The sequence below is a fragment of the Ciconia boyciana genome, chromosome 6, assembly GCF_034638445.1.
Source record: "Ciconia boyciana chromosome 6, ASM3463844v1, whole genome shotgun sequence".
Classification (NCBI taxonomy): domain Eukaryota; kingdom Metazoa; phylum Chordata; class Aves; order Ciconiiformes; family Ciconiidae; genus Ciconia; species Ciconia boyciana.
In genome coordinates this window covers 50678144-50692464 of record NC_132939.1, presented here as the reverse complement: position 1 = coordinate 50692464, position 14321 = coordinate 50678144, and the positions used below count along the sequence as shown (strand labels likewise).

The 14321-nt window shown below is 36.7% G+C and overlaps 1 protein-coding gene across 11 annotated transcripts in view; it reads right to left on the bottom strand.

Moving 5' to 3' along the window:
• Positions 1–3074: 3074 nt before the first annotated feature.
• Positions 3075–14321, bottom strand: part of FLRT2 (fibronectin leucine rich transmembrane protein 2) — a 67612-nt gene continuing 56365 nt past the window's right edge. For all 11 annotated transcript variants that reach the window (XM_072864189.1, XM_072864191.1, XM_072864186.1 and 8 more), the window contains one exon: positions 3075–13090. In XM_072864189.1, coding sequence (XP_072720290.1) covers positions 10672–12660 — 1989 coding nt within the window. In that variant the 5' untranslated portion in view covers positions 12661–13090 and the 3' untranslated portion in view covers positions 3075–10671. The remainder of the gene's footprint in view (positions 13091–14321) is intronic.

The window sequence follows — 14321 nt, the reverse complement described above, 5'->3', positions numbered from 1 at the left end:
ATACTGTCTTTTCCCACATTCTCCTCTGTCTACAGTTTATTTAGCAATCACACAGAACAGTCCTGCTATAAACTGACTCCTCAAATGTGTTTTGAGCATTGGAAAGTGTATTTCAGAAGGTGCATAGTATCCCATTCCAGGAACTATCTTAATCTTCTCTGTATTATTCACGTTTTAGTGCACAGGCTGCCAAAGGACATACATTATTAAAAAGACGCTCTCACCAGTACTGACAATACAGTTCTTAAAAAAAAATCATGCTATTCTACATCTTTGCTCACTTTCAGAACTTAAGTGGAACTGAAATGATGCATAAATCCAGAGCAAAAGATCAGTATGGAGCTCAGACTGGACCAATCCATATTTATACATTCAGAAATACATAGCATATGTCTATATATATGCTTATGTGTATGTTTGAGTATCTTTATATATATATATATATATATAAGATGTATAAGTACAGTGTGCTTATGCATATGTTTGTGTGTGTATGTCTTATGTCTGTGTAAAAATGGTGAGAGACAAATAGTGCAGTAGACAGGTACAGAGCAAATTACTACTACAGCAGCCCAAAAATGCAGGCAATCAGAAAACAGCTTTGTTTTTTCTTGTTTTAATCTTAAATGTAAACACTTATAAATTACATTATCAGGTGAGGCAGCAAGCAGCAATCTGTCCTCTAAGCCAATCATGCTAGAGAAGGTTGATATGTCATATCAAAGATTAAATAAGAAATGATGCAAATGCAAAGGAAATTGTGATTTTTCATAGTCTGGGTATAAACTGAATTGATATCACACTAGAAGATCATTACCTCATGACAAATGGTTCACTGTACTGCCAGCATTTCTGTGGCTTAGCTTTGCTGGGTAGTCTTCATCACAGTTTGCAGGTATAATGGTTCTGTAGAAACTTTTTCCTTGTATTGTGACAAATAAGCAATAGTACTAACTAACTGCTTAGTTTCAAATGTTAAGAAAACAATTAATCAGACAAGGAATAATGGAGAAAAGTAGTAGACATCTAAACTGAAAGTAAGAGTGTCCGATCTGACCACTAATGCAATCATCACATCTGCTGTGGTTTGGAATTTCGTCTGCAAGCATCCTTCTAATATTTACATTGATAAAAGGAGAGTTATCAAAAACGTGACCTTCCAAACTTGCCTTGTTACACACTCCTTCTTGAACATAATACAGTTAAAGAACACAGTGTGAGAGCCTGCATGGTGCTTAGTTGCCTACTGGGGTTAAACCACGACAACCTGGAACTCCAGAATTTACAGGAAAAGGTAATTAAAGGCCCACAAAGCAAAGATCCTTCCCCGCTTTTATAGGCATGGGTGGTGCATTTTGTTACAGACCTCCAACAGGATGCACCTCAGTGAAGGTACCTTACTAGGGTCCTGTACAAACCAAAGGTCCTATATAATGCTGCAGAGGACCTGTAATTTGCTGCACCCCTCATAAAATGTTGCAGCTCTGCATCTGCCAGCTTCTGTAGTCAGCAAAAAGAAATGCCATGACTGCAGTTATTTTCCCTCTGTTCTGGACATTTTATTTTTTGAGGGACATCTCTGTGAAGTAACTGTCTTCCTCCTTGATCACTACAGAAGTGTGTCTGATGTACCTGAGTAAGGAAGAAGAAACATTTGTCCCCTTCTCTTTGTGCAGCTACTAGTAATAATCTGTAAAACTGAACCTATGAACACAAAGTTCCTGTAACCACAAACCTGAGTTTATCCAGTCTTCCCAGCTCAACTTCCTAGTGTGACTACCGTAACTAAATGTTGAAAAATAATGAATTCAACTTAAAATTGGTAGCAAAATTCTATAAGATAATTACTTTCTTAACTCAGTATTCTTAAATTTTGTCTTCTGCTAAAAGGAAGACACAGTCTTACCATTGTTATAGTTGTAGCAGAAAATTATTAAAATTTGCTCTACTTTAAATTTGCTTCATTTTCCACTTGTTCTTAATGTTAAATTATAAAGAGGAAAGCCAAAACCAAAGCAGAAAGGTATAGAAATATAGTTAACTATTAATTTGTCATGAAGGCAAGTGTCACACATAAAGTAGCCTATCCCTCAAACTTTTCATAGATAACAAAGTAAATCAGTGCATGGGGAGACTTTCAAATGAACACCATGACCAATTAGATCTAAGAATACCATTAAGCTACTCCCTGTAATCAAGCAAAAAAAAAAGAAAATGTTCACTTCAAAACTAACCTACAATGCAGATGTAAGTGAAAAGCTGCCTAAACTCATTTCTTGTGAATGGGACTCATTTCTTGCTTGCTAGGGACCTTTAATATGAAAAGCTTCAAAACTTTAATGAGATTTTTTTAATTGTTTAAAGTACTCAACTGTATACTATTAGAATAACTATAGTAATTTGGAATATCTCCTCTTTCCTGGATTTCCATTTGTTCATTTTTTCTAAGTCATATATGCTTGGTAAATCATACCTGCTTTTTGTCAACTAGAAGTAGTGTCTAGTACTGCTGAGAAAGGTTTTCTTGAAAGTGACATAGGGTTAATATGCTTGCTTTGCTTCTGCAGTCCTCACTTACAAAAACATGCTAATGTCCTGCTTGTATAAATGAAATTGGTCAATTAACATATACTGCAGTACTTGACTTCACACCAACTCTTAAATTTTCTTAACATGTTTCTTTAATGGGGAAAAATTCTTAACATTCGTATTATAAGTCAGAAAGCAATGAATTACGTATTGGTTCCTGAACTGTGAATGCACAAACCAGTTTGTGAAGGTATATGAGGTCCGGCTTACAAGACTGTCATATAAATCGTTTGACTTTCAAGTCAAACCAAAGTTTGACATTCAAGTGAGTGTGTTAGAAATTTGGAAGTACATCATATAAATAGGAATACGAAGCTATTCTAGTTTAACAGTTGTCTCTTCTTTCTTTCTTTCTTTCTTTCTTTCTTTCTTTCTTTCTTTCTTTCTTTCTTTCTTTCTTTCTTTTTCTTTCTTTCTTTCTTTCTTTTTTAACCACAGCTAAAGCTTTTGAGAAAGTATTGTGCACTTTCTGTAAATACTCATTTCATCACATTTTCTTGATTCTATTCATTGAAAGGGATTGCAGTCATTTCTGAGGATTTAATTGTTTTGGAATACTGTGCATGTGTTAGAAGTGGATCTCATCTGAAGGGTCTGAAAACTGTAAAGGAAATTTAAAATTATGTCACAAATGTATATGTATAGAGCATGTGTATGGGTCCTTTCTCATGTCCATAAAATGTCAGTAAAGAGGAGTATCTCTATATTCTGTCCATCATTATTACTATATTTCATCTTCACAGAACAAAATCTGCCTTTTCTTCATCACAAGCAGGCAGTTTAAAAGTATGAAAATTACAGCGTTCCATCTTTAGACACATTATTCCAATTCCCATCACAAAGAATTTTATTTATCTGTGTGATCACCTGCTCAAAGTCTATAGGAGTGGAAATATTTATTTCACTCAAGATATACACCATTTTAACATAATCTTTCTGGCAGTTGTGCTTGTCAAGAATGGTTGTGTTCAGCTTAGCACTCTGACTAGTATTCATCATGGAGACTTCTCGCTTTTGCACAGAGTATGTTAGAGTTGTAAACACACATGTGCATTTGAGTTGGATTTTCTGTAGTAGTTTACACACTGTCTTCATTCTTCAAGGCATTCTACACTTAAAAAAACAGGATAGTGTAATCATCATGACTTTTGTTCTTCTTTTGTCACTTTCTTCTGTATATCAATCCTTTCTATACAGAGGAAGGTAAATAATAGACCCAGTGCACAGCATCAAGTTCCCACCAAAGTGTAACTATACTATAATCTCTTAATATTCATACATGCATTTTTGCAGTCACATATGTTAGCCATAATATGGAGTTGTAAGCAGAAAATGTGTGTTTTTATGTGTAAAAGAACATTCTTGCTATGCTCAGCGGCCTGTTTGTGGCTTTAAATGTCCATATCCTGTGTGGCTTTATGTTGGACAGTGTTGCTCAGTACATATTTCTCTCTCCCCTCATTTTCTGTAAAGTATATTTCACTGCTCCCCTAGATTTTCAAAAGAGATATCAAGCTTATAACGTGATACGTAGGCCTACTGCCTTACTCGGTTGATGTATTTCATATGGGGATACATAGTGTGACATTTTATACAGTGTGTCATACTGGATGCTTTTAATAATCCTTCTGACATATATATTACTCCTATAAATATTCTGATTTATAGATGAAATCAGTGGGGTCAGGATTTCACCATAAGAGTGTATTAATTTGTTTTAGGAATGCAAATTCTTGTTAAAAAAATTCACCAAGTCTGAACCCATGTAATAGAAGTATTTCAGTGATTTTTAGTTTGAGCCTTCACTGACAGTGGCACTTCAAGTAGAATTAAAATATTTGTTTCATACTTTAATGACTGAATGTAGGTTCTCCATGTGGCACCATAACTCTTCTTAGACAGAAGAACTCTTTTTAAAGTGAAGTATTGAAAGATGTTTACTGAACAATATTGAAAAATACTCCTCTGTGCACTTGCTTTGGGGGCTCCTTGTAGCTAAACCCTCTATATCCAGCCCCAGGAATTTATACACACATGCACGTGTGCATGAACAGCTCCAGATAACTGAGCTTAGAACTATAAAAAGTGAATATAAAGACTGATCTCTACTAAGATAAATAATTTTGGGCTATTAGAAGATTATCTGATGAAGTAACCAGTGTTCGTCAACTTTTTTTTAAGAGAGAGAAAACAAAATCTTCTATGAAAATGATGATGCCATTATTTTTGCCAGAAATATATAAAGGATCATAACTGTTTATCATTTGCTTTACCTCTATTCTCCACCTTCCTGTGATAAGGCAAGAAGGTTTAGTTACCAGGGTCTAATCTGGCTTAGAAGAAACATCAAGTTCAGGGAAGCATATTAAGGGGGGCCTAGATGTGAATGTATTGCACAGCAGCTCTTGGTAGTTTTACTTGATATTCAGGGCTAAGACAGAGAATAAGATAATTTATAGAGGAATTGTGACACGCAGCAATATTACATTTCTAAGCTTTGAAATGCCACAGCTTGCAACATTCAATATTTCAGGTTCTGGCAAAGCCAAAAATTAGTTCTTGTATATGTAACTAGAAGAGGGATAATTTTCATTTCTAAGTAGCTAAAGCATCTCTTTATACATACTGTATATATCACCATATATGCTAGGTATAAGACATACAAAAATTTATTAAGGCCTATGTCTGAATGTTGTGCATTCTGAAAATTCAAGAATAATTTTGAAGGGAGAATTGGTAAAAAAATCACATTTCATTTCAAGGAAACAGATTAAACAGGTAATAATAGGTAAGAGGCAGGTTTAAGATTGTTAATGATGAATGTCAAATTCATTTATCAAATGACTATGCATATAATGGTTCACAGCTTCCACATATATATATTTGTTATAGATGTGTGTAGTTGCTTAAGTGTACCTATTAATTGCAAACACTGGAATACAATCTGTTCTTGTTTTACAATGCTTTCCTATATGCATATGAAAATGAGATAATCTTATAAAGATAAGATTAAATCTGAGAAATTGAAGTAACAAATGGTTTAACTCTTTGAGAGACAGAAGATGAAAACATTTGTCTTTTAGAATCTGAAGAGAGGGTGGACGTACAGTAGAACATTTGAAAATATTACCAGAAATGAAAGTACAGAACTTTGATATTTTTGTTTTTCTGTTTTCCCTTTCAGATATTCACATCCTTATTTTCATTAACTTGCTTATATAAATACAGCAGGATTGTTGTATTTTTTTAAATAACCCTTTACTGAATATGTCAACAAGATAATATATAGTGTATAGTGAGGTTTTGAAGTTAACAATGCGTGCAACATGGCAGATTGCAGAAAACAGATAATGCAGACGTCAAACCATCTATTTTTCCATGTTAAAGATAGAAAGTATACCAAACACAGAACAGAATCAAGTGTGCATGTCTCAGTTAAAATCAATTTTATGAAAGATCATCTTCAGATATTTGGGACCAAGATATTTGGATAACAATTTGTTTAGTAGCTTATCTGTTTCTGAGAGGATCAGAATTCAGCTCTCATGAGGCACATTTCCACAGAGCCCCAGTATAATAAAAGCTTGCCAAATCTCTTTTGTACTAGTTTTCCAGATGGACTACTAACCAGTGTCCTTTTAAAGAGCAAGACATTCTATGCTGTACAACATTTTAATGCCAAATTCTTCAATATTGCCTGTATTATCATCTGGGATACAAAATGCCCTGTTCAGTAGAGTTCAGGGAAGGAGTGATCATCAGCTTCATAGGATTATCTCTGTGTTTAAAAGAGAGCATCAGGCAGGATCTGATGAGGCTCAGAGCCCGTAACTTTTGATTTTGGCACTCATTTCTGTTTTGTTTTTCCACTGAGCTGGAAAGATAACTCATGAGTAAAACCATTATTCTCATGTTCTAAAGAAAAAGCTTTAATATCTCCATGTTATAATTTAAGGTGAAGTACTATAAATGAAGAATTCAATGGGAATTAACCACTTCACTGTCAAAAGCTGAGACTGAACTTTCAGTTCAATGTCATTAATAAAGTGCCTTATGTAGACCCTTAAAACCATAACAACAATACAATACACATAAAGTTATTTTGCTTGCAAAATTAAAATAGATACATTTCTCAGAGAGAGAAATTTTCTCTCATGAAAAGAGAAAATGATTGAGAGAAAAATATAGTTGAACTACTCTAGTAGCAAATAGCACATGCTATTTTGTTTTTCTGTTTTACGTTGACATTCATTGTACTCCTTTATTGGCTTACAGGGAAAACTGCTAATACCTTTTCAATCCAAAGTAACCCAATCCCTAAATATTCTTATGAATAAATTCAATAATAATGTCTCCAATAAGAATCTGTTAACAAAAAGTCCATGCATTCATCAGGTGTTTGTTTCTGCCAGCAAGCTACATGCAAGGAATGCTTGTTATAGTGACAGAATCTGTGAAAACGAGAACCTGTTTGTAAATAAGTAAGTCTTCAGAAGGAACCTAACCAGTGGACACAAGAGTGTTGTGATACTGCTTTAACATAATTTCACTTAAACTCTTATTTTATTCCACTCAGAAACCTTTTCTGTACATTTATGTCAACTATTAGCAGTATACAATGGAAGATGGGTGAGATTTTGTCTGTAAACCACTCATTTGCCCTCAGGTCCAATGAAATTGTTCAAATCAGGACATGGAAGTGAACATTTTGGATGAGTTGTATACACACCCATTTGGGACTTCTGCTCTATAGCCTTTAGTTAGTATCTGTGGTCAGATATTTGCACCAAGGGAAGACCCCATTTTTACAAAGTCCAAGGAAAAAGCTACTGATATTAAACTCTACATCACCAAAACATCATTATCCATTTTTAACGCTTTTTCAAATATTTTACCTAGTGAAAATTGCCCATTATGTACTTATGTACATGTCCTGAAATGTGGCCTCAGCTGTTTGTGTGACTGACTCTTTGAAACATCCCAAACTCTCTTGTAGGTTGAAATACATTAACTTTTTTGCAGCTGGATAGCGATTAGAACTGGGAGAAAAATTCTTCACATGAAACATATGACCTTTCGGTTGACTACAACTGTGAATTTGTTTAGATAATACTCCCAGTTCTATCCACAAATTTTGGTATAAGTAAGTGACTTGTTACTTTTTTTCAGAAGTGTATTTATAGAAAAGAAACTTTGTCAGTATCCCATACCAATATATATATTCTTCTTCATACCGAAAAGAAGCATAAACCATGCTATCTTTAATATCATTTTGATTTTTGATCTAGGTAAGTGAGTAACAGTCCACAGATAGATATATATACATTTCATCACCCGAGATCAAAACGAACAGTTTGTGAATGCCTTCTGTTCTCACCCTATTAGGACAGTAACCACACTTGTTGTCATCAATGTGGGCTTGTGGATCATTCACCTACAGTATGGCTGAACTCCCTGAATGAGTCATTTGCTACAAATAAGGCGCCTAGCTCATCTTGAAACTATGGTATCCTGAGGCCTAGAACAGAAGACGTTCATCAAGGAGGACAAAGATTCCTCCAGCATCAGTCATTGAAGTACGAAATTCTAGTAAGCGCATATTTTCAAAGGATGCCTTTTGAAATAAAATGTACAGCTAGTTATTTCAGTGAAATTAAATACTACATCCACACCCAATGGGAATCTCTGGCTCTACTTAATTTCAAACAAACTCCAGCATGCAATGGAAGCGTGCAGAAGCACAACTATTTGCTGCTTGTCTTGTGGGCTTTGGCAGCGAAAACATATTAAACAAACGAAATGTAAGTATCAACCTTCTCATCATAATATTCAGTAAATAAGTCACAGAAAAAAACACTTTGCATAGACGTTTCTACCTAGAATTACACCATTTGAGATCATATGGCAGCCTTTTATTCAGCAAAATTTCAGTGACTTTACTATTACAGTAGCCACACAGGTTGCCTAAAATACCTGTTATAGCTGAAGAAAATAGCAAATATACAGAATATAGAGTGAAATTTCAAAATGTTATTATAAAAGGTGTTGGGGGGAGGATGCAGTTCCTTATACAATGATTGTACTTTGCCATCAATCATAACTGGATTCATTTTGCCATTGCAGAAAATGAGTGTTATCATGCAATTTGAATTTGAGAAACTGCACACTCATAGACTGCTGGGTTTCAAGAATGGGTTGAGTGAAATGAGCAAAGGAAAGGATTAAAACCCTCTCTCCCAACATAAGCAGCCTCATAAAGTGAAAAGTCTAAGCATTCCACAGTGAAAGTGCTTCAGCCTTTACTTCCAATCCACTTCTAACAACTTCTCCTTGTCCCTAGTTGTTCACTGTAAAAAGTTTTCTCTTTGGTTCCCTACTCCCTCAGGAAAGTTTTGTCTCTCTCTTTTGTTTCTCTTTGCTGTGAACTTTTGCTTGTCCCCAAGCTCAGGAGAAAGTAAGCCACATTAAAAAACAAACAAACTGAAAAAAAAAAAGGAAGAATTACATTCCACCACTGAGCTGGCAAGAAATTCAGAGTTCTTGGCAGTCACAGAGTCAATGGAGTGGTTGGAACATTATATAATTTTGAGAGCAGCATCATGGTTTTAATACAAGCATGATGTTTCACATAGTGCATGTAAAGCTCAAGGACTTGGAAAGTATTCTAGCTAAAGAATTTGAGGGAATAAAAGAGCAAATTCTAAGCCCACCTACTGCTTATAAAGCACAGATCATTGTGGAAAACTTCCAAAAGCTTAAGATAAAAGAAGGGTAATTCAGAGGGACAGTGTGTACTTGTGTTCTCAAAATTCCTCAGCTAATCAAATGCTTAGTTAATGTCCATCTCTGTACGCTTGAATGGAAAAAAAAAACAAAACAAAACAGGATTTATACACGATTTTCCCTGCTGAACATATTTCAGTTCATGATAGGCTTGGAGGCCTTTCCAGGAATAAATACATTTTTAAAAGATCTTTCTTATTTGTTTTCTCCGTTTGTTTGTCTTTTTTTCCTATTTCTCCATACTGAACAGAACTCAGACCCCTAAATCAAACCAGGTCTTGAACCATAAAAGTCAATAGCAACCTTTCCATTGGCATAATATTTTGCATCATGTTTTCAGCAATTTACGCTTTTAGATTCCAAATTCTACATGAATACTGCAGAGCTGGGACCACTCAGAATTTCCCTCATTCAGGCTTTACCTGAACATGCTGTGTCAACAAATGCTGCTCTATTAAAGAGAGGTACAACTTAATAACAGCTATCTATTACATACTGATAACTTTCATCTCCCTCTGAGAAGGGTCAGAGAATGCCTAAAGCTTCTTAATCATAATGAAAAGCAGGAACAGTTTCTCTCATAAAAATATATAGTATTGGGGGACATTTTCAGAGTAGCTTTTGCAAATAGGAATCAAGGTCACTTTGAGTTTGACACTGAGCTCTGTCTACCTTTCCTATTCCAAGTATATTGGGAGAAAACTAATCAAACAAGAAAGTAGCCTTTTTGGTAGCACTCAGAACTCCAGCTTTCAGTTGGAGGTAGGCAATGCAGAACTGACAAAAGGGAACAGAAGTATTTCCAACTGTTTTGAAGCTCAACTGCAACTTCTGGGTTCAAGTCAGAAGGGTTGTACCCATTTTATCTGAATTGCTTTGTCCATTCCTAGTGACCCTGTTTTAATATGCACTTATTTTCCTATACTACAGGACACCTAGAAACTTAACATCCCTCAGACAGCTTCGACAGCGAAGTGGTTAATGTTTGAAGAATGAGTCATTCTTTCCTTTGCCATGACATTGGGTTCTTATTCTACAACCCTGTACAGTACTTAGCAATATTTTTTAAAGATTTAAAAAGCAAAGAGTTACAAAACCATTTGCAATTAACTTGAAATAGAAAAGATAGCACTTTTTAAATCCCATTATATAGTACACCGTATAAATTACAGAGTATTCAAATGCATAAATGCATCTGGGTAACATTTATCAAATGTAATTTTTTCATTGTTGTTGGGGAGTTACTTCTTTTCCACAGTTTTTTCTCTTTGTCCTAGACACCCCCATCTCCCCTCACTATCACGTATGACAGTGCTCCAGGTCTGAGACATTGCTGTTGCAGTATCGCATGTTGTTGGGGATGTGGCAGTCTGTGTAGTTAATGCCCCCGTTTGGGGTATAAATGGGCTGCAGTCTGAAATCTCCTTTAAGGAGTTGATCATTATTTAAGGAGACAATCTGGAAGCTGGTTTCCGTCATCTCCAGGATGGAGTTGTCCTTCTTGGTCCCTGCCTCGCAGTAGTCATCTTTCCGACGGCCCCGGTTATATTTCCACTTCTGGGAGGTGTAACGCCCTTTTTTGTGCATATGCCAGCAAAAAATGCTGAGCAGGACCACGAGGACAAATATCACTGCACCCCCAATCAACCCTGCCAGCAGAAATGGGGAGCCCAGGTTCTGAGACGTAGTCTGCTCATGGCTGGAGGGGATGTTGCTGCCATTGCTCAAAAAGGAAGCCTTGGTTGTGGCTTCTGAACAGACAGTGTCTTCTCCAGTTCGGTAATTGTTATAAGTATCCAGTGGAACCAAACAAATCCGATAGGTGGATTTGGGCTCCAGATTTACCAAGCTTAAGTGTTGCTTCTCACCACTAACTATTCGTTCCTGAACAATTCCTCCTACCAGACTATGGCCCATTTTAACCCATGTGAGTTTATATGCCATCACGGTAAAAAGAGACATCCAGTTAACTTGGATGCAAGTGTCATTCACAAAATGGATGGAGAGTTGAATCCGTTCAGATATAGGAGGTGTCACCCTTTCTCTGTCCTCCCTGTCAGGCACAGTGGGGAGTGTGGCTATGGTGGGAGTGAGAGGATTATATTTGCTACTTGGGGGAAGAACTGATGAGGTGGGAACTAATGTAGTTGGCATGGCTGTAGCTGGGACTGGGGTGATGATAAGTGGCAGACCAGGGGTGGTGGTGGGGCATGACAACATATTCATATTGAGCTCCCTGACTGCCATACCTCGGACCTGCTCTGGTCCCTGGCACATGAAACCCCGCACATTGAGGGAAGCTGGAATAAATTTGAGCCATTCAGTGACCCACTTAATACTGCAGTCACACAACCAGGGATTATTCCTTACAGTGAGTTGCCTCAGGTTGTGGAGATTATCAAATACCCCCTTTACCAACATCCGAAGTTGATTGTTGGAAATATCAAGACGTTCCAGCTTGTGGAGGTTTGAAAAGGCTGTAAGTGGTATATGGGTTATCTGGTTGTCCTGCAAGTAGAGCCTTAGCAGGTGTGTACCTGGAAGATCAGGAGGAGGGTAGGTCAGTGAATTCCGCACTATTGAGAATTCCTTGAGCTTGGAGAGGTGGCTGAAGGTGCCTTCAGCTATGCCTTTGTTAGTAAGGAGATTGCCATCCACAATCAGACGCTCCAGGCTTGTAAGATTCTGGAAGGCCAGGTCTGAAATGACAGCAATTCGGTTTTCGTCTACTCGAAGTTCTTGTAAGTCCACCGGAAGGCCTACTGGTACGCTGCTTAAGTGATTCTTGGACAAGAACAGAAGCTTGAGGCTGATGGCTTCCCGGAATGCCCCATCCTCAACGCCAACAGTGGAGATGGAGTTGTCATCCAGGTGCAGCTCTTCCAGCTTCAAAAGCTGAGCAAGGGCAGCCCGAGAAATGGTCTGAATGTTGTTTTCCTGCAGGTGGAGAACCCTGACATTTTTGGGCAGGTTCATGGGAAATTCATCTAATTGGTTGCCATACAGGTAGACTGTGTGCACAGATTGGACATTGTGCAACTCTGCAGGAAATCCAGCATTATTAATTTGGTTATTATGGAGGTAGAGGACGGTTACACCCTCCGGTATCCCAAGAGGCACTGAGGTCAAGCTTCGCTCATTACAGTAGACAAAGTTTCGGTCACAGCGGCACACTTTTGGGCAGGCCAAAGTTTTGGAGGCCTGCATGTAGAACCCCAGGGAAAAGATAAGCCATGATTTCACGAGAACAGCCCAATCTGTGGGCCACATTCTAGTCCACGAACCCATTTCTAATTGAGAGAAATAAAGTACCAAAGTGTTAAAGAACTAATAACAATAATAAAGCACAGGTAGCAAAATCTCAGGTCATTAAAATTGGCTTCTGTTTATGTCCAGTGTTCAGGCCGGAGTTAAAGTCCTGCAGGCTAAGTATAAAATAATCCTTTTATAATTGGCCTACCTCCTACTTTTGATAAGAAAGCCACAGTCTTATTAGCCAGGGTTACAAAGTTTGTTGCCTTCTTTCATGTGTGCTGAAAGAAACAATAGCTGTGTCTTTGCAGGTGAGCAACAGGTTAATTTAAAGCTACCAAAAGTTGTCTGTGTATGAGTTGCTTGGAGGGATAATATTTCCTTTCACAGAAGTCTGTTGGTGTTACACTCAGCTTTCTGCAGTCAGCAAAGTCCTCATATCAGCTATCTGCCAGATCTAGCCTGCCTGTAAAAGAAAAGAAAAAAGAAAAAGCTGAATAGCATGAAATGTTTAATAGGGAAGATCAAGACCATTGGAAGACTATTCTAAGGCTGTGGTCTTTATGTCTTCCTGGAAAAAAAAGACATTAATATTAAACATTAGCTTAATATTACTATTAAATAGTCTTGAAATAGATTTAATGCAAAGTCATTGCAGTGATTGAAGGACTTTCAGTGACTTCAGTGAAGGCTAGATCTATCACTTGTGTTTGCATATTGTACTTCTATCGTTCTCCTCTCACAGTCTGTTTCAAATCCTAAGACTAAAACATTTTACAAACCTAAAACTAAACCATTTAACTGGAAATTTTTGCTGAGCTATTTTTTTTTCTTTTGCAGAACCACTGACTTCAATGAATGCTATTCACTGATGCCTGACAGAGTAGACTCTGGGCTGTATTATTTAATCACACTCTATGTTTTTTTCATTTCCTACCAGACTCTGGAATGTTCTGCTTCTATTTCTGCAATGCCATTATGTATATGCTCCAGCTTAATGCACACTGTCAGATTATTGCACCTCACTGCAGTGAATTAGCTACTTATGAAGAGAGTCTTTTAAACAAGTATGGTAATCCACAAATACAAGATACCCTGCTGTAAGGCATACATTTGCTGAAACTATCATCTTGATATTGTTTCTGATGTGAACTGTGCTGTCAATAGATGTTAGAATTAGCTTTCCACTAAATGAAACGGGCTCACATCTGCTAACTTATTGTTTTAGGATATCAGCTCAGACTACAGCAGTTTTGCAGAAGAGCACTTTCTTTGAAACCATAAAGGTTAGATACTTCTTTTAAATCTGCTACACAGTTGTGTGTGAAAGGCTTCATAAACAAATTTGTTAGCTTTAGTATAGATGAGTTCTTTAATGTATATTTTCAGCTTTTAAGTGTACTTTTTAACTTTTACCTTCCCAGCTACTGTTTACTATTCAGATCTGTAACCAAACAATTCAAATCTCTAAAATATTCAATAAAAGATACTGTATCGTATGACATTATCTTGTCTTGTTATATGCTGTTTCCAATGACTGAAAAAAAATTACTGCATTTTACATACTTGAACATAATGAAAGATATAAAATTTCACAAGTACCAAGCACGTATCGACCTCAGGGTCTAGAACTGCAGTTACATAAGGACAGTATTTTTCCAGATTTTGTTGACCCAGATCAAAACTCATTGGCTGGG